The 24,930-nt window shown below is 35.2% G+C and overlaps 1 protein-coding gene across 2 annotated transcripts in view; it reads left to right on the plus strand.

Moving 5' to 3' along the window:
- Positions 1-24,930, plus strand: part of FBXL5 (F-box and leucine rich repeat protein 5) — a 33,112-nt gene that overhangs the window by 5,170 nt on the left and 3,012 nt on the right. Inside the window, exons 2-10 of one of the 2 annotated variants that reach the window (XM_081101230.1) lie at positions 3,426-3,641; positions 5,119-5,214; positions 8,550-8,736; positions 10,528-10,710; positions 12,896-13,021; positions 15,942-16,090; positions 17,007-17,089; positions 18,249-18,968; positions 20,730-20,878. In XM_081101230.1, coding sequence (XP_080957356.1) covers positions 3,426-3,641; positions 5,119-5,214; positions 8,550-8,736; positions 10,528-10,710; positions 12,896-13,021; positions 15,942-16,090; positions 17,007-17,089; positions 18,249-18,968; positions 20,730-20,878 — 1,909 coding nt within the window. The remainder of the gene's footprint in view (positions 1-3,425; positions 3,642-5,118; positions 5,215-8,549; positions 8,737-10,527; positions 10,711-12,895; positions 13,022-15,941; positions 16,091-17,006; positions 17,090-18,248; positions 18,969-20,729; positions 20,879-24,930) is intronic. The other variant, XM_081101231.1, reaches the window with a different exon arrangement.

Genomic DNA, 24,930 nt, shown 5'->3' on the forward strand with positions numbered 1-24,930 from the left:
ACATCGACCAGATGCCTCCTGCAAATCCCCCACTGGGGATATGCCCGCAACCCAGGCACATGCCCCCGACCGGAATCGAACCCGGGACCTTTCAGTCCGCAGGCCGACGCTCTATCCACTGAGCCAAACCGGTCTCGGCAGTTCTCAATTTTTAAAATAAGGGAGATACCATGTTACTTGTTGTTACTATTTGTTTATTTATGTGTATTGTGTTCTACATGGGTTCTTTGTTGAATTTGCTAGGCATCAGAGTATACAAGTTTATAGATCACTTAGGAACTTTTATAGCCTACTATAGAACATTGTTTTTCAAAGTGTATCCTATGACCCGTTTGTGGGTCATTAAGTCAATTTTGTGGGTCAGAAACAGCATTAAAACATGAAATGGAAAAGTAAATATTAGAGTACATCACAGGTTAGGGAAATATTGTTTGCTGAAATTTTTTGAAATGTTTGTGATGTGTGTGTGCATAGATTGCAGTGTATTTCATACTAAGGATAATAAACATTTAAAAAACACTACTTTAAAGCAGCATTTCTCAAATGTAGCATTATTGACGTTTTGGGCCAGATGATTCTTTGTTGGGGGGGCTGTCCTATAGGATGTTTAGCCCTATCCCAGACTTTTACCCACTAGAGGTCAGTATCACTTCTGCAGTGGTGACAATCCAGAAATGTCTCTGGACTTTGCTTGGTAGCTCCTGGGAGGCAAAGTCAATTCCCTAGGGAGAACTTTTGCTTTCGAGCTGGCATTCTTTTTAACTATTGGATCTGAAAAGATAGTTTTATGATTGGGACTAACATTGTATCTTGTGGAAAGAACATAGATTTTAGAGTAATAGAGATTTATCTCTGTTTTGTTGTCTACTACCTGTCTGGTTTGGGTTAAGTTATTTTCTGCGAGCCTCAGGTTTTTCACTTATACAATGGGAAATATAACTTTCTATGATTGTTTTAAGATAATACCTAAAAGTACTTTGTATAATATTTAGCACAGCATAGGCCTCAATATGTCCCAGATGTTATTAGTGTATGGGTTATTTTTTTTCTCAATCAAGCCTATATGCTTGAATAACTTTACAGAGGCAAACAAAATTTAAAAAAACAACAACTCATAAACAATTTTATAAAAGTTAAATCGTTTATGTACTGGTTATTTTTTTAAGTGCTAAATTTACTGACTTTAGTATCAGTTTTAAAAGTTATTTTCAAGTGGAGAAAAACTAACTTGGGTAGTTTCAATAATAGTTTTGAACTAACTATAGAAATAACAGAAGAGCCCAAGTAAGGCTTACATATATTACAGTCTGTGTTCTTTAAATATATTATTAAATTTCATAAGAACCCTATGTGGTAGTTAATATTATTAGCCTTATTTTACAGATGAAGAAACCGAGGCACAGAGCAATTTGATGGCTTTTGCTGACAGAGATGGATTCATACTTAAGCAATCTGGCTCCAGCAGTGGTTCTCAACCTTCCTAATGCCGCGACCCTTTAATATAGTTCCTCATGTTGTGGTGACCCCCAACCATAAAATTATTTTTGTTGCTATTTCATAACTGTAATTTTGCTACTGTTATGAATCATAATGTGAATATCTGATATGCAAGATGTATTTTCATTGTTCTCGACCCACAGGTTGAGAATCGCTGCTCCAGAGTCAGCACTTTAACCACTATGCTGGATTGACTCTACATATAAAATAAAGTACTTTTATATATGTGACTTGGTTTCAGTCTGGATCCTGCACCTTGGCTTTACCTTAGTTGGTGTTTAAATCTGAAAGATTTTCTAATAGGTCACTGAGAATATATGCAGAATTCCTGCATGTTTTTTTAAGATATTACTTTTCTTAACTCACATGAGGACATTTTTTTTCCTTAATTGAGTTGAGAGAGAGGGGAATGCTATGGGGCTAGGGGAGTGAAAGAGAAACATGGATTTGTTGTTCCACTTATTTATGCTTTCATTGGTTGATTCTTGTATGTGCCCTGCCCTGGGATTGAACCCGCAACCTTGCATATCAGGATGACACTCTAACCAACAGACCTACGTGGCCAGGGCCTAGGACATTTTTTACCTTTTTTTTAAAAAAAAAAAATTTTTATTGATTTTAGAGAGGAAGAGAAAGGGAGAGAGAGGAACTCAACAATGAGAATCATTGATTGGCTTCCTTCTGCATGCCCCCCACTGGGGGTCAAGAGGGCAACCCAGGCATGTGCCCTGCCCAAGAATTAAACTGTGACCTCCTGGTTCATAGGTCGACGCTCAACCACTGAGCCACACCGGTGGGGCATTTTTTACTTTTTTTTTTGCCATGCTTTTCTTATTTTTAAAACTTTTATAGCCATTATTAATGTTTTCTTTTGATTTATCTCTTATTTCTACTAACTTATTTTAAATTTTTAAAAAATAAAGTGACACATGATAGTATTTGCTGAAATTAGACACTAGTGAATTTTGTAGTCATCTTATGCGACATTTCTTGGGATAAAAGTCTGCAGTTGTTTTTGTGTGGCTCAGAAGGTATTGTTTGAAAAAATTAAAATAATATTTTAGGATGTGAAAATTATATGAAAATTAAGTCCATAAATAAAGTTCTTTTGGAGTACAGCCACATTCATTTGTATGACTATTTTTGTATTACAACAGCTGAATTGCTTTGCAAAACTTAAAATATTTACTGCTTGGCCCTTCACAAAAAAAGTTGCCAACCCCTTTTCTAGATAATTTACTTACTTATTGTGGTTACTATTCATTGTTTTATTTCCCTTCACATACATTATAGAATGTAAGCCCTATTAAGGCAGAGATGTCGTTTTGTGTTAACTGATGTATCCCAAGTATCAGAAATAATAGCTGGCTCATGGTAGCTACTCATTAAATGTCTGAATAGAGTGAAAAATGCATGAATTTATAAAGTTGAATGATTAATTTTCAAAATAATGATAGCTAACATTTACTAAGCACTAATTCATTTTAGTTTCACTTGTGAAGTATACGTGTCATTATTATTATCATTTAACACCCAAAAGACACTAAAACATGGAGGGAGAAAATTAACTTACAGTTACCCAGCTAAATAAATGGTAGAACTGGGATCCGATCTTAGACTGACCATAGGTCTGGTTTTCTATAAATTACTCTTAATACCTAACCCATAATTCCTTTTACAGAAGCTAAATTAATTCTCTTGTGTATAGGAGTGTTTGTATTTAGCATATGTATAGACTGATGGAATTTTGGGTTTGGCGGGAATCTAGTCTAATCCCTTTTATTTAAAGAAACTAAATTTAATCAAGTTAACCAAGTATAAGAGAGCTATTTTGCTATGTACAAACTACATAAGAATGCATTTCAATATTTCCTATTGGTGCATATTTACATGTATTTATTATGCCTTTCTTTTTAAATTTTATTCAGCTTTCTAAAACCAACTTTTCCAACAACAATGATTTCCGTGCTCTTCTGCAGTCTCTGTATGCTACTTTTAAGGAGTTCAAAATGCATGAGCAGATTGAAAATGAATACATTATTGGTTTGCTTCAACAACGCAGCCAGACCATTTATAATGTACATTCTGACAACAAACTCTCTGAGATGCTTAGCCTCTTTGAAAAGGGACTGAAGAATGTTAAGGTGAGTTGTAAAAATGGATATTTTACTATCACAACTTGTGTCATCTTCTGGTATGTCATTGGTAAAAATTGTTAGCATTTTATAGTAAATGATGTTTTGTTACAGAAAATAAAAATTTTGACACTTGTTAATAACTGTAAGGAAGACTTTACTCGGGGTTATTGTAGTGGGTTTCAACTCTGAATATAACATGAACAAGTGGACCTTTATAGCTAAAAGCAGGGTGGAGGCAGGAAAATGTATAAAGTTTTAAGAGAATAATACATTGGGTAGAATATTAGGAAGCAATTGAATAAATTAGTTGAAAAAAAAAAAGAGAATAAGAGAACACCAAAGGGATAAAATATGCCCACATTTTGAAAGTTCATTATTTTATAAATTTTTCACATTTTAAGTTTAGAGGGCTGATATAGAAGTGATAGATAAGTTACAGGGGGATGTGATCTTAATTCATATGAGGAGGAACTTTTTAGCAGTTGTCTGGACTTACAATGATTTACTGTAGTGAAAGATATAGTGAACTCTCCTTGCCTTTAGAAGTTGATACCTGTCTTTGGAAGTATATATGGTCTTCTGTAGGATAATGTAGCATGTATTTTGAATTGCTTAGTGGAAGATACACTAGATGACCTTATTCAACCTTTTTCATCTCCTGGCACACATAAACTAATTACTAAAATTCTGTGGCACACCAAAAAATATAAAATAGGTATAAGTTTGATTCATTCATACTGGATGGCTCTTATTTGTGTTGGCTATTGTTATTTTTTATTTAACAATCTAAGGCAGCGGTTCTCAACCTGTGGGTCACGACCCCTTTGGCTGTCGAACGACCCTTTCACAGGGGTTGCCTAAGACAATCCTACATTTCAGAATATTTACATTACAATTCATAACAGTAGCAACATTACAGTTATGAAGTAGCAACAAAAATAATTTTATGGTTGGGTCACAACATGAGGAACTATATTTAAAGGGCCAGAAGGTTGAGAACCAATGATCTAAGGGAAAAGAGGTCAGTGCCTCTGACTAAATAGTCAGGTATTGCATGGTTTAAAAATTGTTGGGGCATACCAGTTGAAAATTACTGTCTTAAAGGAATTCTGTAATGGCAAGAGTCCCGTAGGCTCCTATGGACTACTTGGAGATATATTAAGAAAACTGACACAGAAATTATATAAATATATACATTAGAAATCAATAGAAGTTTTGAGCAAATACTTGCTATTTTTAGACCTTTTATGGCATTTAAAAGAAGAAATATGAGATCCCATTACTAAAGGAATTCAAGGTTCAGGATGGCCTTAAGACATCTTTTATACTAAGAAAGTACAGAGACCACTTTGCTATTTGTTTGTGCTTTTTAAAACTTTTTTTAAAGGTTTTATATTGCATTTTAAACTGACTTCTTAGGACCAGGTACAGTGGAAATAATGAAGCAGAATTTTTGCAGATTACTTATTTTGTTTGTTTCTAGAATGAATATGAGCAGTTGAATTATGAGAAACAGCTGAAAGAGAGATTGGAGGCATTTACAAGAGATTTTCTTCCTCATATGAAAGAAGAAGAGGAGGTAAACATAATTTTTCCTCCTTGTGATTTTGATTTATAAATTTTTAAAATGTTATTTTGGGCTTGTTCTACCTCTCAGAGCACGCGTATGCCTTTTCTTCCACCTTTTCTTCTTTCAGGGGTGAACCTTTGCCTTTCCCTCTCCTAAGCTCCTAGGACTCTTATTCTGTCTCTGTAACTTGTTTCCTGAGCCTACGCATTCCTGCTGGTTCACTTCTATTATTTCTGTGATTTTCCAAATAAACTTTCTCTTATATTTTGAAAGATAGATAGATAGAAAAATAAATAAATAAATAAATAAATGTTATTTTGCCTTTGATTCTTCAAAATAATACATTAGAACACTAGAGAAAAAGGCAGTCTTTTTTTTAAACCTCAGAAAGGTTGTTGTTTTCATTAAATGAATTATTTAATTCATTTATTCAATATTTTCTTATGCAGATGGCACTATATTGAATGTTCATAACTTTTTTTTGTCACCCTAATGTATTTTCAGAACCTTTAGAGGATTCTTTAAACTCTTCCTGTATTTCCAGGCTAATAAAGAATTTTTAGGGTTTTTTTTTTAGTAGTGGATTTTAGTAATTAAAAGATGGTGTTAAACTTATCAATCTTTTTTTTTTATATATATATATTTTATTGAATTTTCACAGAGAGGAAGGGAGAGAGATAGAGAGTCAGAAACATCGATGAGAGAGAAACATCGACCAGCCGCCTCCTGCACATCCCCCACTGGGGATGTGCCCGCAACCCAGGTACATGCCCTTGACCGGAATCGAACCTGGGACCTTTCAGTCCGCAGGCCGATGCTCTATCCACTGAGCCAAACCGGTTTCGGCAACTTAACAATCTTTTATGCCTCGTGTACATGTATTAGGATATCACTGAATGGAAGAGCAAAATATTTTCTCATTCTCTTCTTTCTCTGAAGTGAGATGGGCACACTCTTCTTTGAGCACACCCTCGCCCCCCTTTCCTTAGGCGTGCGCTTTGCTTTTTCTAGCCTAAGCTGTAAGGATCCTGACGAGCCTGCACCCAGGGAAGCACTGGGCGGTGGCAGCTGGTTTTGGGCTTACCCTCCGATCCTGTCTCCAGGGGCCCTTCCTTTGCCTCACTGTTTCAAGCTTTGATAAACTTACTCTTACTTAAAAACAAAAACAAAAAACAACCAAAGTGGAATGAATATCAGGGTAAGGAATAGAGAAAATATTTGATAAAGAACTGGCTTCTTACTCATCTGTAAATTAGTTATTATGGTGATTCTTAACTATAGCTTCACCTTATAATCAGACTAGAGGTCCGGTGCACAAAAATTTGTGCACTTGGGGGTGGGGGGGGTCCCTCAGCCCGGCCTGTGCCCTCTCGCAGTCTGGGACCCCTTGGGGGATGACCACCTGCTGGCTTAGGCCTGCTCCCTGGGAGATTGGGCCGAAGATGGCAATCAGACATCCCTCTGGCAGCCTGGCAGCCCTCGGGGGATGTCCACTTGCCAGTGGGGAGCAGACCTAAGCTGCAGTCGGACATCCTTAGTGCTGCTGAGGAGGCAGGAGAGGCTCCCACCACCACTGCTGTACTGGCAGCCATCAGCCTGCCTTGTGGCTGAGCAGAGTTCCCCCATGTGGGAGTGCACTGACCACCAGAGGGCAGCTCCTGCATTGAGCGTCTGCCCCCTGGTGGTCAGTGTGTGTCATGTGACCAGTCACTCCCAGTCTTTCTGCTGTTAGGGTCAGTTTGCATATTACCCTTTTACTATATAGGATAGAAGCCTGGTGCACGGGTGGAGGCTGGCTGGTTTGCCTTGAAGGGTGTCCCGGATCAGGGTGGGAGTCCCGCTGGGGTGCCTGGCCAGCCTGGGTGAGGGGCTGATGGGTGTTTGCAGCTGGTCACACCCCCTTCAGGTTGGGGGTCCCCACTGGGGTGCCTGGCCAGCCTGGATGAGGAGCTGATGGCTGTTTTCAGGCTGGCCACACCCCCTTTAGGGTGAGGGTCCCCACTCGGGTGCCTGGCCAGTCTGGGTGAGTGGCTGAGGGCCATTTTCAGGCTGGCCAGCGACTGAAGCTCCCAGCCTCTCCTTTTTTTATTCTGAGATTTATTTACCTTCTATAATTGAAACATTGTTGCTGTCACTGGCGCTTCCAGCTCTGAGGCCGCGGCCAGCCGGCTGAAAGCAGGTATCTGGCTTTTATAGTTTGTTTAGCTTTTACAATTGAAACATTGTTGCTTTTGGGCTCAGAGCCGGGCCGCGGCAGGCGGGGAAACTTGGCTTCCTCCATCACTGGAGCAAGCAAGCCTCATGCTCACTTCAGCTGTGTGGCTGCTGGCTGCCATCTTTGTTGGCAGTTAATTTGCATATCACCCTGATTAGCCAATGGGAAGCATAGTGAAGGTACAGTTAATTACCCTTTTTGTCTTTTATTAGATTGAATTGATATTTAAAAACAAAACCAAAATACTTGAAAACCCTTTTTAGACCAGTTAAATCAGGTGGGATGTCGGTATGGGTATATTTAAAAGATTCCCCAAGTTATCATCATAAGCAACAGGCACTGAAACCACAGAGTTACTAGAGCAGTGTTTTTTAACCTGTGATGCACATCAAAATTATCTGTAGCACCATAAAAAAACCTGCCATCTCTAAAGGTTCTAATTGTATAAATGAGCAGTTGAGACTAAGCATCTATTTTGAAGAAGAAATCTAGGTAATGTTGAATGGTTGAAAGTCTCAGTAGAGCTGGGCCCCATTCTCCTAGGATTTAGAGCAGCCGTGGGCAAACTACGGCCCGCTGGTCGGATCCGGCCCGTTTGAAATGAATAAAACTAAAAAAAAAAAAAAAGACCCTTTTATGTAATGATGTTTACTTTGAATTTATATTAGTTTACACAAACACTCCATCTATGCTTTTGTTCCGGCCCTCCGGTCCAGTTTAAGAACCCATTGTGGCCCTCGAGTCAAAAAGTTTGCCCACCCCTGATTTAGAGCCTTGTTTGGGTGGGTAGAGGCCAGTTACTGTGTTAGCAGAAGGCAGTTAACTGACCTAACTGTCTAACTCTAGAGAAGAGTGAAGAGTGTTGGACAAGCTCTGTACAGGAAGACCTCGTTCTGATGCTTTGAAATTGTTTAGGGATTGACTTAGCCAGAGAATTCATAGAGAGAAGGGTCTTTTTGGTGATATTCTTCTCTATAATTTTTGGATATACTAACTTGGTGGTAACAACTAAAATTTTTATCTCTTTGAAATAGGTGATCATAATACTATAGCCATTAATAATTTAAAGGGTGTAGAGTAAAATAAAATAATTAAGCATATTTCCTTATGACTATTTTGTTTAATTTAGGTTTTTCAGCCCATGTTAATGGAATATTTTACCTATGAAGAGCTTAAGGATATTAAAAAGAAAGTGATTGCACAGCATTGCTCTCAAAAGGATACCGCAGAACTCCTTAGAGGTCTTAGCTTGTGGAATCAAGCTGAAGAGCGACAGAAGTTTTTTAAATATTCTGTGGATGAAAAGTCAGATAAAGGTGAGATAGCAAGTGATTTATTAGTTTCAAGGCTATTTGCTTTTGTTGATATGAACTTTAGATTTTGTTTGAGGAATAATTTAAGTCATTTAATTTCAAGTATAAATTTAATTGACATTAGTTTCTATCTTAGAACTTAGTGTTTGATAATTTAGCATCTCATACTTGGGCCACATGAATGTTGTATTTCTTAAAGGGATTGATATATACACAAACTAATAATTGGCCTATCAAAATTGCTGAAAACTCATATACAGAGCACGTTTGCAGTATCCAACTTTCATATATATATATTTGTATTGATTTCAGAGAGAAAGGGAGAGGGAGAGAGAGATAGAAACATCAATAATAAGAGAGAATCATTGATTGGCTGTCTTGTGCCCCACACCGAGGATCGAGCCTGCAACCTGGGCATGTGTCCTGACTGGGTTAAGGCAACCTTTCAATGCACAGGACAACACCCAACTAAGCCACACCAGCCAGGGCAAAATATGCCTACTTTTTTCTTAGACTACTTCCTCCTTTTTCTTTTTATTTGTCTTTGATAGCTTTGTCATTTAAAACATCGTTTTAAAATATTGGCATCCTTAGGTTAGTAAAAATTTCTTTGATTCTTCTAGGTGGGCAGTAGCAGTGACACTTATGTTAAAATAGCAAAAAGTTTTTTGAAATTTGTCCTTTTCTGTTATTTTTATTTAACAAAGTAGGTGAGATGCATGTTGAAACAAAAATGTTTTTGTAGGTTAAGCTATAATTAAACTTATAAAACTTGTGTGCTTCACTCTGAAATTCAACTTGGGCCTTTAACACCAAGCCAAGGCCTGTTGTGTCTGGTTTAATTGTAGTATATAACATGGGATTTAAAAGCATCACACTTATTACATTTAATTTTCCCACTCCTTCAAAGCAAATTATAGCTGCTTTATTTTAAAAATATTTGTTACTTAAAAAGGGTTGGAGTAAGTAATTTGTTCATAGCATTACAATATTTTTGTGAAGACAAATCATACAAAGTCCTCAAATTCTTCCTAGTACTTCAACAATGAATCTTTTATATTTTATATTCCTTATTGTATACCTAATTTGCTCTCCCCCCAGAAAATTGCTACTGAATTAATGTTATAGGAAATTAGACATCCAATGACTAATTTCTACAATAGTTGCTGACCAAAGATTCCTGATAAATGTATGCCAGCATTAGAAATATTTATTATATTGTCTCAACTGGCTCATAAATATAGACATATAAGTAGGTTAGGGTATTATTTATAGGTTAAAGAATTCAGATTTCACAGACTCTTATATGAAATGTGAAAAGAGGGGAAACTCGGAAGATACTCACAGGAGTCATAATGCATGAATGGAAACTGTTGAGAGATTTGTGTGTGTCATTAAAAATGCCTAGGAGATCTCATAATCTAGTCGACTCCACACTTGTTGATTTAAAGCTGTATAACCTGTTGGATTTCTTTTTCAAATGATGCTGCTTATGCTACAAAGTGAGTATTGTTTTTTCTGTGACGCGTTTGTAAGAGGAAGTCGATTCTGTGTTTGCTATTGTAGCTCCCACTGATGAAGTATGATTTGAGCCATGATAGTTTAACCCTACGGATTCTTAACACGTTTAACATCCTTATGTTACCTCTAATCCATGTTACTTCCTTTTCACATCTTGCAAGCAGGAAGGAGTGGACTTTAGGCACTTGATTTTATTTATAGAATTTGATTGTCATTTCTTAGTGCTTTTGCTCTTATATCATCTAATGGTAAAACTTTCTTTTTTTATTTCAGAAGCAGAGGTGTCAGACCGATCCACAGGTATAACCCATCTTCCTCCTGAGGTAATGCTGTCAATTTTCAGTTATCTTAATCCTCAAGAGTTATGTCGCTGCAGTCAAGTAAGCACCAAATGGTCTCAGCTGGCGAAGACTGGATCGCTTTGGAAGCATCTTTACCCTGTTCACTGGGCCAGAGGTAGGTAAATGGGACTTTTAGTTTGTTTACAAATATTTCAGTCTGGTTTTTTTGTTTGTTTTTTAAAAGAAATACTCATAGACATTAATAAGTAAGGCCAGTGAGTTTAGCACTCATTTAGAAATCATTGGGAAACTGAGAGGTTAAGTAAAAAGTAGATGTCATAGTTAGTGTTCTTTGTATGCATTTTAGAGTGAGTTATGTGATGTGTGCCATTTCCTTTAAAATAATCAGGAGAAAATTATTGGGGAGAGAATGCAAAATAATTGGCAAAATGTTGATCATTGTTGAAGATAGGTGATGAGTACATGGGTATTCATTGTGCTACTCTTTTAATGCAATTTCTTCCTATTTTAAAATTATTTTTGGAATTTTCAATAACAAAAAGTTAGAAATCAAATTAATAGGATGTCAGAACTGCTTTAAATAATTAGATTATTTACATATTTAAGAAATACAGAATAAATTTAATTAAATATAAAGATGAGGTGCTATTATGGTTGCCTTTTGGTAGTTGCTCAAAATAACTGAATCTATTTTTGTCTCCAGCATATTTTTTGATTTTTTTGTGTGATTAGTAATGCCTCACTCAGTAAATCAAAAATTTATATTAATTCATGTGTTAAGATACTTTTTTACATGTGAACAATTAAAGAAAATTTCTTTTCATGAGCATATAATGTAGTCATGGGGTAAATGCAGCTCTATTGCATGTAATTTTTTTTGTCACTGAATTAAAATAATTTCTAGATGAATATTAACCTTAAAATTCACATTAAGTTATTCTGAGTTTCTTATAATTTGTCACTTTGACATGGAAATATATATTTCTCACATAATTAAATTATGAACATGATTGTAAAAAGTTTTATATTTACCATTTTAAAAAAATATATTTTATTGATTTTTTACAGAGAGGAAGGGAGAGGAACATAGAGTTAGAAACATCGATGAGAGAGAACATCTATCAGCTGCCTCCTGCACACTCCCCACTGGGGATGTGCCTGCAACCAAGGTACATGCCCTTGACCGGAATCGAACCTGGGACCCTTGAGTCCGCAGGCCGATGCTCTATCCACTGAGCCAAACCGGTTAGGGCTATATTTACCGTTTTTTGAGTAGTGGGTGGGCTTGTATGATCCAAATGATCTAGAATTGCTATTTTTATATGGAATAATGTTTTCTATTAGTTGTAGTATAATGAAAGTCAAGCAAGACAAATATGGATGTTTTAAATGCTGTTTTTGCTTAGCTATGTTTTTAATTATGAATAATTATTAGGAATTGATATATAATGTAGGTACTGTTTAATAAAAGATCAAATGTGATGATGATATGCTAGACTTCTGTGAAGTTAAGTGGATATTAATGTTTCTTTTTTTTTTCCTGTTTCAGTATGCGTAAAAAGTTCCAATAGAAATGGTTTTTATGTGTTTATAGTATTTGTTTCCAGTAGTTCTCACTCAGAACTGATTTTACCCACCTTGAGGGACATTTTGGTATGTCTGTAGAGACATTTTTGTTCAGTCTGGGGGAATTTACGTACTGGTCTTCAGTGGATGGAGGCCAGGGTTGCTCTTAAACACCCTACAATGCGTAGAACTGACCCCCACAGCCAAGAATTCCCTAGGCCAGGATATCAGTAGTGTCGAGGTGGAGAAACCCTAATTTAGATGTAATGTTGGGAGTTCAGTGTCTGTCTCTCACTTCACAATCGTGTGGTTTAAATGCAGTATATCCTCCAGGATCTTTAAATTTATGGCTTACTTTACCTTAATCTGACCTGTTTACTTCTGTTCCTACCTCCTTCTGAGTTGCTGACTAATCCACTACTCAGCAGAAAGTCTTGCTTCCTTTTGTTTATTAGCTGTCGTTATAATGGAGATATTGCCAGAGCCAGTGTGAAGCCTCTGTAGGGGAAAAAGTTAGGTGGTTTTCAGTGATTTCTAAAATTGCCAGTAAGATTATTGATAATTATTTTTCATTGTTCTTTTTAGCATGTCTGAAATTGAATCCTTTGCTTATTAAAGTGTAATTTTTTTAACCATAACTGAATATTTCTAACAATAGCTGGCCCATTGCCTGGGGCTCATGTGTGTGTAGAGATTTTTATTATAAATAGGTTACTTTTTTTGTAATGGTAGTCAATCTAATCTTATTTTTTTCTTGTTTATTTGTTGAATAGGTGACTGGTATAGTGGCCCTGCAACTGAACTTGATACTGAACCTGATGAGGAATGGGTGAAAAGTAGAAAGGATGAAAGTCGTGCTTTTCAGGAATGGGACGAAGATGCCGATATAGATGAATCTGGTAAGCTCTGTTTGGAAATAAAATTATTACATGGTGCTTTAATAATTCATATTATGTTAAATGAGTAAATTAATATTATATTAAATCAGTCTATTAAATATTATATTCAAATGTAAATTTCCATGATAATATTTACGTATTTAATGTTTTCTAAAGAAACATATTTTTAAGCCTACTACTTTTTAAAATTTGAAGGAATAATCAGCAAATTTAAAATGTATTCTGTTTGAAGTAATTTTTTTAGTGTGTATAAGATTGTGTTACATATGTTTTTATATTTAAATACCTTAATCAGAAAATGCTGGTTATTCTTCTTATTTAAATAATGTACATTCATGATAATGCTTTGAAGTTTACAATGTGTGTTTTTAAATGTGCTCATTTGGTCATTCCGTAGTATTTATTGAGTCATCTGTGGCCCAGAGGAAGGAGCATGAAGCTGTCGAATCTGTTTTTTCTTTTTTTTACTTTATTGGGGTGACATTGGTTAACATAACTATATTATTAGTTCTATAATACATCATCTGTATATTGTATGTTTACCACCCCAAGTCAAGTCTCCTTCCATCACTGTTTATCCAGCCTATATGAACCTGTTTTTTCATTTGTAAATAGTTATGCTGCTTGCCTCACATGGTTGTAGAATTGTGAAGTAATCTGTAAAAATTCTTTGCAAATTGTAAGGGACTAACTAGTGTAGCCATTCATTAAGCACTGTGAAAGAATTCATGGGTGAATAAGACTTTATTTTCTACCCTTAAAGTACTCACAGGTGAGAACTTAGAATACATGATTCTTAATTCACTGTAAATAATGAAAAATGCATTTTAATAGAGGTGCAGAAATATGCTATTTGGGAAAGGAGAAAAACAAAGTTTGTCTTAGATATTATTCAGATAATAATTACTAAAAGATGATGAAATAGTAAAAAAATAACAGATAAGATACTGTTCTACTTGGTAAAACTGGACCTGTAGGAAATTTTTATTTATAAGTTGTCCACTTAAAAAGTAGTAAGCTGGTCTGGCAAAAGAACTAAATGTGGAAAGTAAGGACTATAAAGTTAAAGGTTATTCTTTCAGCAGCAAGTTTATTTTTATGAAATGAAGGTGCCCCTTTTTGGTATAGTTTTGAGCATTTGCAAGATACGACATAAGGAACAAGGGAGAAAGAGGTCTGTTCCAGTTAGATTTGGTGATGTGCTTATCCCGTTGCAGGTACTGTCTGAGCCCGGGGTTAATAGTGAACAAAATGGAGGAGGGTGGACTCTCTGGCCTTGTTTAGGATAAAATTTGGAGAGGGTAGGCAGATAATAAATGCAGGCAAAAATATATTCTATATTAGATAGTGTTGAATGCTGTGGAGAAAAATAAAAAGGCAAGAATGCCAGGAAGAGAGAAAAGAAATTATGATTTTAAATAAAGTGATTAATTAAGGTCCGGTCCCCTGAGAAATTTGAGCAAAGACCTCAAGCAGGTAAGGTCTTTACGCAGATGTCACATTAGGGAAAACTTGATTTATCTGTCCTAGAAAATTAATTCATAATATCTATGTTTAGTTTTAAAGGCTTTACCAAACTGTTTGCTCTTCAACATTTGAAGATAGCTAAAGTGAAGGCTGTTGTTTTCCTATGTATTGAAAGGGAACAGTTAAGACTATAAGGTCAAGCCCTTTTTAAGATAATATGTCCAGTTATTTAGTGGATCTAAGACTAAACTACCATTTATGTTAGTACTTTTTCAGCTTAGCTGTATAGAAGTTAATGTTCTTGTAGGATGTTTATTTTATTTTTTTTAAGATTTCATAGTAAACAGTACAACACATTTAGATGGAGAGGGCAACAGAAAGAAGACTCATTTGTGAATAAAAGTATAGCAGAATAAATAGGTTTAATTAAAAGTCATTTTTATCCATATATATTATGTCTGGCTAAAGGAAGAGTTAAGATAATATCTGTAAACATGGAACCATTAGTTACAAATTCAGATTTATTCTTTCTGCTTATATTCCTTTTGTCAGCTACAATGATTTTGTTTGTTTGTTTTAATGATACTTCCTTAATATATATATGTGTGTGTGTGTGTGTGTGTGTGTGTGTGTGTGTGTGTGTGTGTGTGTATAAATTGGTTTATATTTAGAGGCATTTAAGTTAGGTCTTCAGGTAAGCATAATAACAATAGGATCCTGAGAAAGGTGATAAAATTATTAGTTCATTCTTTTTATTGTAGTGTTTTTTTTCTTATATCAAATTGAAGTTTGCAGTTTTTTTTGTTGTGTTTGTTGTTACAGTAGTGCATCCTGTTGTAATCATCCAAGTTCTGCAGAAATTATTAAGCAAAAATCAAAAGCCATGCTCATTTTTAACTTCTTAAAAACCCTAAGGTACTTTACTTTGCTTGATTTATTATGACAAGGCTAACTTAATTGTTTCAAATCTCTTCCAGCTCTATGTCCCTTTTATTTGGGTAAAATAACTAATGTTACTTTTATTATGGTTCGTTTTTCTTTTGGTGTCCTATATTCTCTTAAAGAACTCCTAATATTCTTCAAGTATTCAAAGTTTTTTTCCTAAAGCTGTTTTCAGTGCCTGAAACTGGAGTTATTTTTTTGTTTCCTTTGCTGCCTATCTTGATATCAAAATTACCTTCAATCTTGAAATACCATATATGAAAAAAACACACCTTCCCTTTATTCTCATTGTAAACCTTTATTTTTCTTCTTTCACCTATTTTTAATTGAAGCCGGACCAGTTAAACATTTAAGTCCTGGGGAGTGAGACTTTGTCCATTTAACTTGCTTTGCATACATAGGGGAGTTTAAGGATAGCAAAGAGTATTTAATATTTAATGTTGGTGATTCCATGAGTAGCCTAATTATAATTAGTATATCAAGTTCTTAGATTTTTGAATTTATTTTACAGAAGAGTCTGCAGAGGAATCGATTGCTATCAGCATTGCACAAACGGAAAAACGTTTACTCCATGGCTTAATTCATAATGTTCTGCCATATGTTGGTACTTCTGTAAAAACTCTAGTATTAGCATACAGCTCTGCAGTTTCCAGCAAAATGGTATGTATAAATTAGCACTAATTGGGTATTAATAAAAACTAGCAATGATCGAAATTTGGTTTGCTTATTCCTGAGTTTAATTAAGGAAAAAATGCACTTTACCCATGAGAGTTCCTTCCCATGAGTAGGCATATACTGCTGATGTTTACATGATTTCATTTCAGTTCTCACATTAATCTTTGTATATAGATATCATTGTCTACACATTCTACAAAAGGATGCAGAGACTAGGAGAGGTTAAACAGTTTATTTAGTTTTACAAATGTTAAGTGATGAAGTCCAATTTTATGTGATTACTAGAGGTCTGGTGCACGAAATTCATGGCACGGGTAGGGCCCCTAGGCCTGGCTGGCGATCAGGGCTGATTGGGGCCTTTTGGCTGCTGGCCAGGGCCTTTCTTCCCTGGCTACCAGCCAGGGCCTATCTTCATTTCATGCCGCCCCCTGGTGGTCAGCACACATCTTAGCGAGCAATCGAACTCCCAGTCTCCCGGTCAAACTCCCGAGGGGACACTTTGCATGTTAGCCTTTTATATATATAGATAGTATGTGAGGCATGGTCAGGTGGGCAAAGGATATTAAATCTCTGTTTTATAAAAATGTTTTTTGTGACATCCTACATCAAAATCTCCTTGGATATTCCTTAAAAATGTAAATTTCCTGGGTCTAAACTCACGCTACTAAAATAGATTTTCTGGGGTTTGAGCCAACATATATATTGGCAATGCAGATTTTTAAAAAAAAATTATTAAGTTGATTGGGGTGACACTGGTCACCATGAACAGGCAATGCAGATTTGAAGTGATTTTTCCATGCACAAATGTTTGAGAACCTTTGGATTATGTCACTAAAAGTCACCTGCCTCTTGTCTAATGAAAAGTGTGTAGATCTTCATAGTGACTTTTTCCCCCCTTTAGGTGAGGCAGATTTTAGAGCTCTGTCCTAATCTGGAGCATCTTGATCTCACCCAAACTGACATTTCAGATTCTGCATTTGACAGGTTAGTTGTTTTTAAATATTTAAATATGATTTATAACTATGAATTTGTAGAATTGTTCTGTAGTTCCTTATTTGCATAATTATAGTTTAATCATACTATTTTTTAAAATATATTTTATTGATTTTTTACAGGGAGGAAGGGAGAGAGATAGTCAGAAACATCGATGAGAGAGAAACATAGATCAGCTGCCTCCTGCACATCCCCCACTGGGGATGTGCCCGCAACTCAGGTATATGCCCTTGACTGGAATCGAACCTGGGACCTTTCAGTCTGCAGGCCGACGCTCTATCCACTGAGCCAAACCGGTTTTGGCCATACTATTATTTTTTATTGTCAACTCTGAGTCATGAGTGGTTGTAATTTGATAGCACCTCCAGTTCTTTGCCTCTTGTCAGGTCCCAGTTGATCCAAAACTCCAATCTGCATCATCCTGTCATTTTTATAAACCTGCGCTTTGTCTAGGCTTCTGAGCCTTGCCATGCACTATTGTTTTTAAGATGTTTTCTATTTTGGTTGGTTCCTAGTAACATTTGGCAAGGCTCCCTCATACAATTCTTCATATTTATTCTGAAATTGTAACACTTCCTTCAAGGTACACTTTCACAGATTTTACTTCTTTGGATGCTTCCAATTTCCTTCTCCCTCTATCTCACTTTCCTTTTTTTTTATCCTCGCATTTATATCAGCACCTCTCTCTCCATTGCAGAGGGAGATGTGTATTCTTCTCTGGCTAAAGCTAATGCTCTACCATTTCCTAGAGCTTGTTTCTTCTGGATCTTCCTGCATTAATCATTAGTTACTCTCTCTCTCTCTCTTTTTTTTTTTTAATGTGTATACAGGCTCTCCTTTACTGGTTACTTTTCAGTAAAATAAACTAGGTCTTCTCCTCTCCTAACCTTCTCTTAGGTTAAATATTCTTATTTCCTAATTTCTCTTATTGTGTTTTTGTATCTCTAGCATCTAAAATAGTGCCTGACAGTATACATTCAGTAAATGTTTGATTATATTAGTCTTTCTCTTTTTTTTCGTATTTTTTTAAGTTTTTTTATTGATTAAGTTATTACATATTCTTTTGTTTTTTATATACTTACGTAATAGTCAAATGCTTTTGAAGAATTTAACAATATCCACTAATAGTCTTGTAACCTCTTAATTATAGTTGGTCTTGGCTTGGATGCTGCCAGAGTCTTCGGCATCTTGATCTGTCTGGATGTGAAAAAATCACAGATGTGGCTTTAGAGAAGATTTCTAGAGCTCTTGGAATTCTGACATCTCATCAGAATGGCCTTTTGTCTACAAGCAAAGTTACTTCGACTACATGGAAAAATAAAGACATTAACATGCAGTCCACCAAACAGTATGCTTGTTTGCAAGATTTAACTAACAAGGCTATTGGAGAAGAAATAGATAATGAAAACCCCTGGACTAAGCCTGTTTCTTCTGAGAATTTCACTTCTCCTTATGTGTGGATGTTGGATGCTGAAGACCTGGCCGATATTGAAGATGCTGTTGAATGGAGACATAGAAATGTGGAAAGTCTTTGTGTAATGGAGACAGCATCCAACTTGAGTTGTTCCTCCTCTGGCTGTTACAGTAAAGATATTGTTGGACTAAGGACTAGTGTCTGTTGGCAGCAGCATTGTGCTTCTCCAGCCTTTGCATATTGTGGTCATTCATTTTGTTGTACAGGAACAGCTCTAAGAACTATGTCAGCACTCCCGGAGTCTTCTGCATTGTGTGGAAAGGCATCAAGGACTAGCTTGCTTAGGGAAAAGGACTTAATCTACTCTGGGAGTGAAAAATCTGATCAAGAGACTGGACGTGTACTTCTGTTTCTCAGTCTGTCTGGGTGTTATCAGATCACAGACCATGGTCTCAGGTAAGTAATCAATTGCAAAGTATTAGGAAATGGACATGTTCTCATTCTCAAATGAAATAGAAATTTTGAATCTTAAGTGTCATGCCTTTTCGCTGATTTATTTATCCAAAAAAGTTAACCAAGATTTGTCTTACTTTAAAGTGTTGGAACATTGTAACTTCAGCATGAAGTTTCATGTCAGTCACTTCAAATACTTTGTGATATATTGGAAGCACATAAATTAAAATGTTTTATAAATACTTAGCAAATGCCTACAACACATTTTCTGTGATGTTTTAGTGGATATAAACATGAATACGATAAGAATTTTTACTTGTAACAGAGAAGAAAATATATCTACCATATTCAATCTCCTTGTTATATAGGTCTATTCTGATTTTCTTTTTTTAACTCAGTTTGCTTTTTGTGTTTTTAGGGAATTTGTCTATTTCATTCAGGTTATACAATTTGTTGGCATATAATTTTTTATGGTGCCATTCATAATCTTTTCTATTTCTGTAAAATTGGTAGTAATGTCCCAATTCTCATTTCTGACTGATAATTTGAGCCCTCTTTCTTTTTTTCTTAGGCAGTCTAGCAAAATTTTTGTCAATTTTATTGACCTTTTCAAAGAACCAATTTTTTGTCTCATTGATTTTTTGTTATTATTTTTGTACTCGAGGCCTGGTGCATAAGTTCGTGCACAAGTGGGGTCCCTTAGCCTGGCCGATAATAGGGGCCGATTGGGGCCGGCCAGGGGGAGGGACGCGGGAGGTTGGCTGTGGGAGCACACTTACTACCAGCAGAATTGCTGCATTGAGCATCTGCTCCCTGGTGGTCAGTGCGCGTCATAGCAACTGGTCGTTCATTCAGTTGCTTAGGCTTTTATATATATATATAAATTCTCTATTTAAGAAATTTTTTCCTGTAGTCTTTATTATTTCTTTCCTTTACTAGCTTATGCTTGGTCTTTTTCTAATTCGTTAAGGTGTTTAGTTAGGTTTAAGATCTTCATAGTTAATGTTGGTGTTTACAGCCGTAAATTTTGCTCTTGGCCCTCTTTTTGGTGCATCCCAGCAGCTTTGGTTTGTTGTGTTTTTGTTTTTATTCATCTCAGTTTTGTGTGTGTGTGTGTGTGTGTGGTTTATAATTGTTATATCTTCTTGGTTTAGTGAACCTTATATCAATATATAATATTTTTCTTTGTCTCTCGTAACCTTTTTTAAAAATTTAAGGTCTCTTGTTTGACAATAGGATAGCCACCTGGCTCTCTTTTGGTTACTTTTTGTATGGATTATGTTTTTTCTCATGCTTTTACATTTAACCTCTTTTTGTGTTTTTGCATTTAAAGTGAGGTCTCTTAGAGAGAGCATATAGATGCATCATATTTTTTTAATCCAGTCTGCTAATCTCTGCATCTTAATAGAAGTGTTTGGTTTACATTTAAAATTATGTATATAATGTACCATTTGATTCCCGTTTTTCCCCTTCTCTGTGTTTTTTTTATAGTTATTTTCTTAGTTGTTACCTTGGGAATGTAGTTAACAGAACTTAAAACAGCCTACTTTGACAACCAACTTAATTTCAATTATAAACAAACATTTACACAGTTCAATGTATCCCTGTCTAAGGAATGAGGTTAGTTATGCTTTATGGAAATTTTTAATTTTTCTCATTACCAAATGAAATGGTCTATTGATAGAGGCCTAGTGTGCCATTGGAATGGAATATTTAGTTTACATAGATTAACATATTGTAATTGCTGGATTGATTCTCTTGCAGGGTTTTGACTCTGGGAGGAGGGCTGCCTTATTTGGAGCACCTAAATCTCTCTGGTTGTCTTACTGTAACTGGTGCAGGCCTGCAGGATTTGGTTTCAGCATGTCCTTCTCTAAATGATGAATACTTTTACTACTGTGACAACATTAACGGTAATGCTTTTTTATCAATGAGATAATTTTGAAGGAATTGATTTAAAAATTTTTAATAATGTGGATCTTTCTTAGGGTTTCTGTTTAGTTTTCTAGATTCTAATTCCCAGACTGTTTTATTTTTCAGATTTAGTCCTTTATATTTGATAAAATTTTAAAAATCACATGTTTTCCTTAATTAGGTCCTCTAAAAGTAATTTGTTTTTACAGATATTTCAAATATCCATTCTGGCATATTTTTGAGATATGTAGTAGTTTAGTCATATAAAGTTTTAGGCACTTCTTCTAGAATGATATAGCACTCATTAACAATTTGGATGTATTGATGGTCTAGATATATTGATTTCTTAGGCATGATAGACAGTTTTCTAGTGGGACAAGTTTATAAAATGCAGTAGGAAAAGGACATTGGTAAAGTGAATTCCTCAGGGATCCATTCTCATAGTATTTTTAAGATTGATTCCTAAATCTACTTTTAACAATCATCAGGTAAACACTTCTTAATTTTTGTTTTGATTTTTAAGCCTATTCCTACCCTGCAGTGGGCTTGTTCCCTATGCTTTTGCAAAATATAGTCAGTGCCCTTTTGAGCATTTGATGATATTCACTCGTAGAGACTAAAATTCCCAAAAGCATACAAAGCTGCTCTTCAGGTATTAGTAAACATTTCAGCTTTCTGTATTTATAACTGGAACAAATTTAGATGATTCAAATCTCCTATGCACCTGTCTTTTACACCATATACTGTTGTTTGAGCCTGATTCGTCTTAAGATGATGGGAACATCAACTGAGTTTCTTTCAGGCAGAACGATGGACAGGAGCTAGGAAGGCTAGAGGAGTGGTCTCTTCTTTAATTACATACCAGTAGGTAGTTAGTAAATCTGCTATTTTCCTTAAAATATATATGAAGAGACAGGAGATAGCAGCTCTCTTATTTCTGGAATCACATTGGTGATGCAGGAGATGACCTTTCATGTCTTGAAATAGCAACACTAAGTTGGAGCATTTCTTGACTCTTTGTTGCCATTGGTGTATAATCAAGGAATGGTGAAAATTTTAGTTGCAACCTGCCAAGTGTACAAAAACAAAGCATGATTGCTAAAGTGAAAGACTTGCCTCTTGTATGGATGCAGTGAGTTTGAGAAGGGAGATATTTTTTAAATGTACAGTTATGTTATTGTAGGTACAGTATTATACTTCCTAAAGTACATAGTATACTGTGAAATATAATAAAAACAATTATTTTTATAAGAAAAACAATGTATGTTGCACTTGAATTGTCCATAATGATTTCAGCATAGGTTATGCTTGTGGGAATAATCACAACCTAATTTATTATATTTATTTTTGGGTATGTAGAAGTTATGGGGTGGGGTAGATTGGTCTTGGTTCATTTTTATGATCTGCCTACTTGTTTCTTGTGTGTAATTTTATAAACTTTTTGAAATAATTTACATGATGGGATAAAATATTTAAAATCTTTTGCACTTTGTTAGGATGTTAAAATTCTTTTAATCTCAACTGGGTTTGAATATATACATTTTAAAGTGTTCTGAAGGAGCTGCTACATTTCTTTGTTGAATTTTAGATTTTCTTTTTTTTTTTTTGATAAGTGAATGGTAATTTTCAATAAATGAAATTTAATGAAGACATCTGACTTTGAAAGATGTGGAAGGAAATTAACAGTGCTTATATAATCTAATATTAAGTATCTTTTTACAGCTTCTTAAAAGGAGCATGATGTGGGGAAATTGAAACCTTTTAAAGATAATAGGGTGACTTGTCATGTTAACTTGTATTCCAGAATTCCAGCCAGCTGCTCTGATGTAATCTTTTTCTTAAAAATTAGACATGGACAGCCTAGAAAGTGTTAGAATAAAGTTACATTGCATCCAGTATTGCAGGATGACACGATGGTCCAGTATCTTTCACTATAGCCCAACTTGTACAGTAAATAGTTAGTAACTGCTTAGGGGGCCCCTTTTTATTATTATTTTTATAATTTTTCAAAGTAGCTAATATGCTTATACATGATCTTAGAACAATAAGGAGCATACTTAGATGACAAATGTTTTAAATATTTGAGAGCCACATTTAATTATGTTTTTTGTCAAAAGAAAGTTTACATAAATACCAGGTTACTAAGTAAAAGAAGTAAATACTAATAAATGATATTCATTATCTAAATAATAAGTGATGCATAAGACAGAACGATCTGTTTCAGAAACACAGGCAGAGATTTTGCAGAAGGTAATTTAGTAATCAAATATTTATTTTTTTTAAATACATTTTATTGATTTTTTTACAGAGAGGGAGGGGGTAGAGAGTTAGAAACATTGATGAGAGAGAAACATTGATCAGCTGCCTCCCATACACTCCCCACTGAGGATGTGCCCGCAACCAAGGTACATGCCCTTGACCGGAATGGAACCTGGAACCCTTCAGTCTGCAGGCCAACACTCTATCCACTGAGCCAAACCAGTCAGGGCTAGTAATAAAATATTTAAACAATACCTACTGGGAGACAGACACTGTACTAAACATTGCTATAAAATGCCATTTTTTATTCTTCTGAATGATTCTTCATAACATTTAAATTTATTTGATTGATGAAGTTAAGATTTAAATATAAAAGAAGACTTCTTAGCCATAATATTTAAAAGATGTCATTTAAGAAGTGTTAAATGGAATTGCATAGTTTTAGAACTCTGAACAATGACAGTAAATAAACTTTTTATACTGATTTGCATTTCAATATATGTGTAATTTATGAATTAAGATAGATTAGATTATAGTTTTGGAGATGACAGTCTCAGATGATTTGCTCTTACGTTTCTAATTTAAGTTAAAGAGGAATTAAAGGTAAGTGAAGGTAAGTGCAGATATACAGTATAAGTAAGATATTTAATATCAAGGAAAAACAAATCATTCAATAAAAAGTTTGGGTAAATAACTACAGATAACATATCTTAGTCATATTTTTTTTCCAATGCTGCTGCACTTTTTCTGTTGTCCATTTATTCCCTTTCTGAACAGTCCTTCTGTGATGTTTAAAGGTCTTACTGTTAACATTGCTTACTATTTCCAGGCTTTGGAAATTGTTACTCTCCCATTTTCCTACAATATGAGACTAATCCAAGTTAAAGATGGTGGTTGTCTTCACTTATTTTTGCCCTAGGCCATCAACAGTGTACAGTCTCTTCATGGATGGCATCGCTTTGATGGATTGTTAGGACCAGACACCTGCTCTGTCATTGACCTTATGATGGGATTGCTGTTACTGTTACAGTTATTGTTTACATACCCATATGCTTCCTACCTTCACATTGAAAACACTGACATATTACTTCCCTCTATTTACTCTAGTATTCACTTAGAATCCCATTGAAACCCCTATATTCTAGTGAAAGTATTTGAGGGAGGGGCACATTTTACACCAGTGTGAGTGAGAAGTTTGTTTTGTGATGAATAAGGAGAAGTTGACAATAGGATTGGATTACTGTCTAGCTAATTTTTTCTTTCACTACTATCCCTATTACCAATCCCGTAGCCTTTGAGAGCAAAGAGTGACCCAGCGTGGAGACAGGATGCTGGGCCCCTCTGTCTTTTGGGGTGGATGGTAAAAACCTGTGTGGTTTTTGGAAAGATAGGGATCTTTAGAATAGCTTCCTCAGTCCAATTAGCTCCTTTGAAGGCTCCCCTTTATTTCTCCCTTGAAAACAGGTAGCAGACCTCACTTTTCATTGCTTTCAGGCATTGTTTATGATGTTTTTTCTAGGCCACTGTTGAATTCACTATAAAGGCATCGTGGTGAAGTATTTTAGGAAGAATTTTAGTTTGGAGAATTATATGAAGTTTCCATGTTTCTTTCCTCTTATTTCTCCTTTTTTAGAAATTTGGAATAGAATTACATACTGAGAAAATGATAATCAGATATGTTTTTGCAAAACTCATCAGTTCAAGCATTTCATCACAGGTACTAAGTGTCAGAGCAGGACGATGGATTGAATTTTTTTTTTTTAATATGTTTTTATTGATTTCAGAGAGGGGG

This window comes from Myotis nattereri, assembly GCF_964212035.1.
Source record: "Myotis nattereri genome assembly, chromosome: 1".
NCBI classification, from domain to species: domain Eukaryota; kingdom Metazoa; phylum Chordata; class Mammalia; order Chiroptera; family Vespertilionidae; genus Myotis; species Myotis nattereri.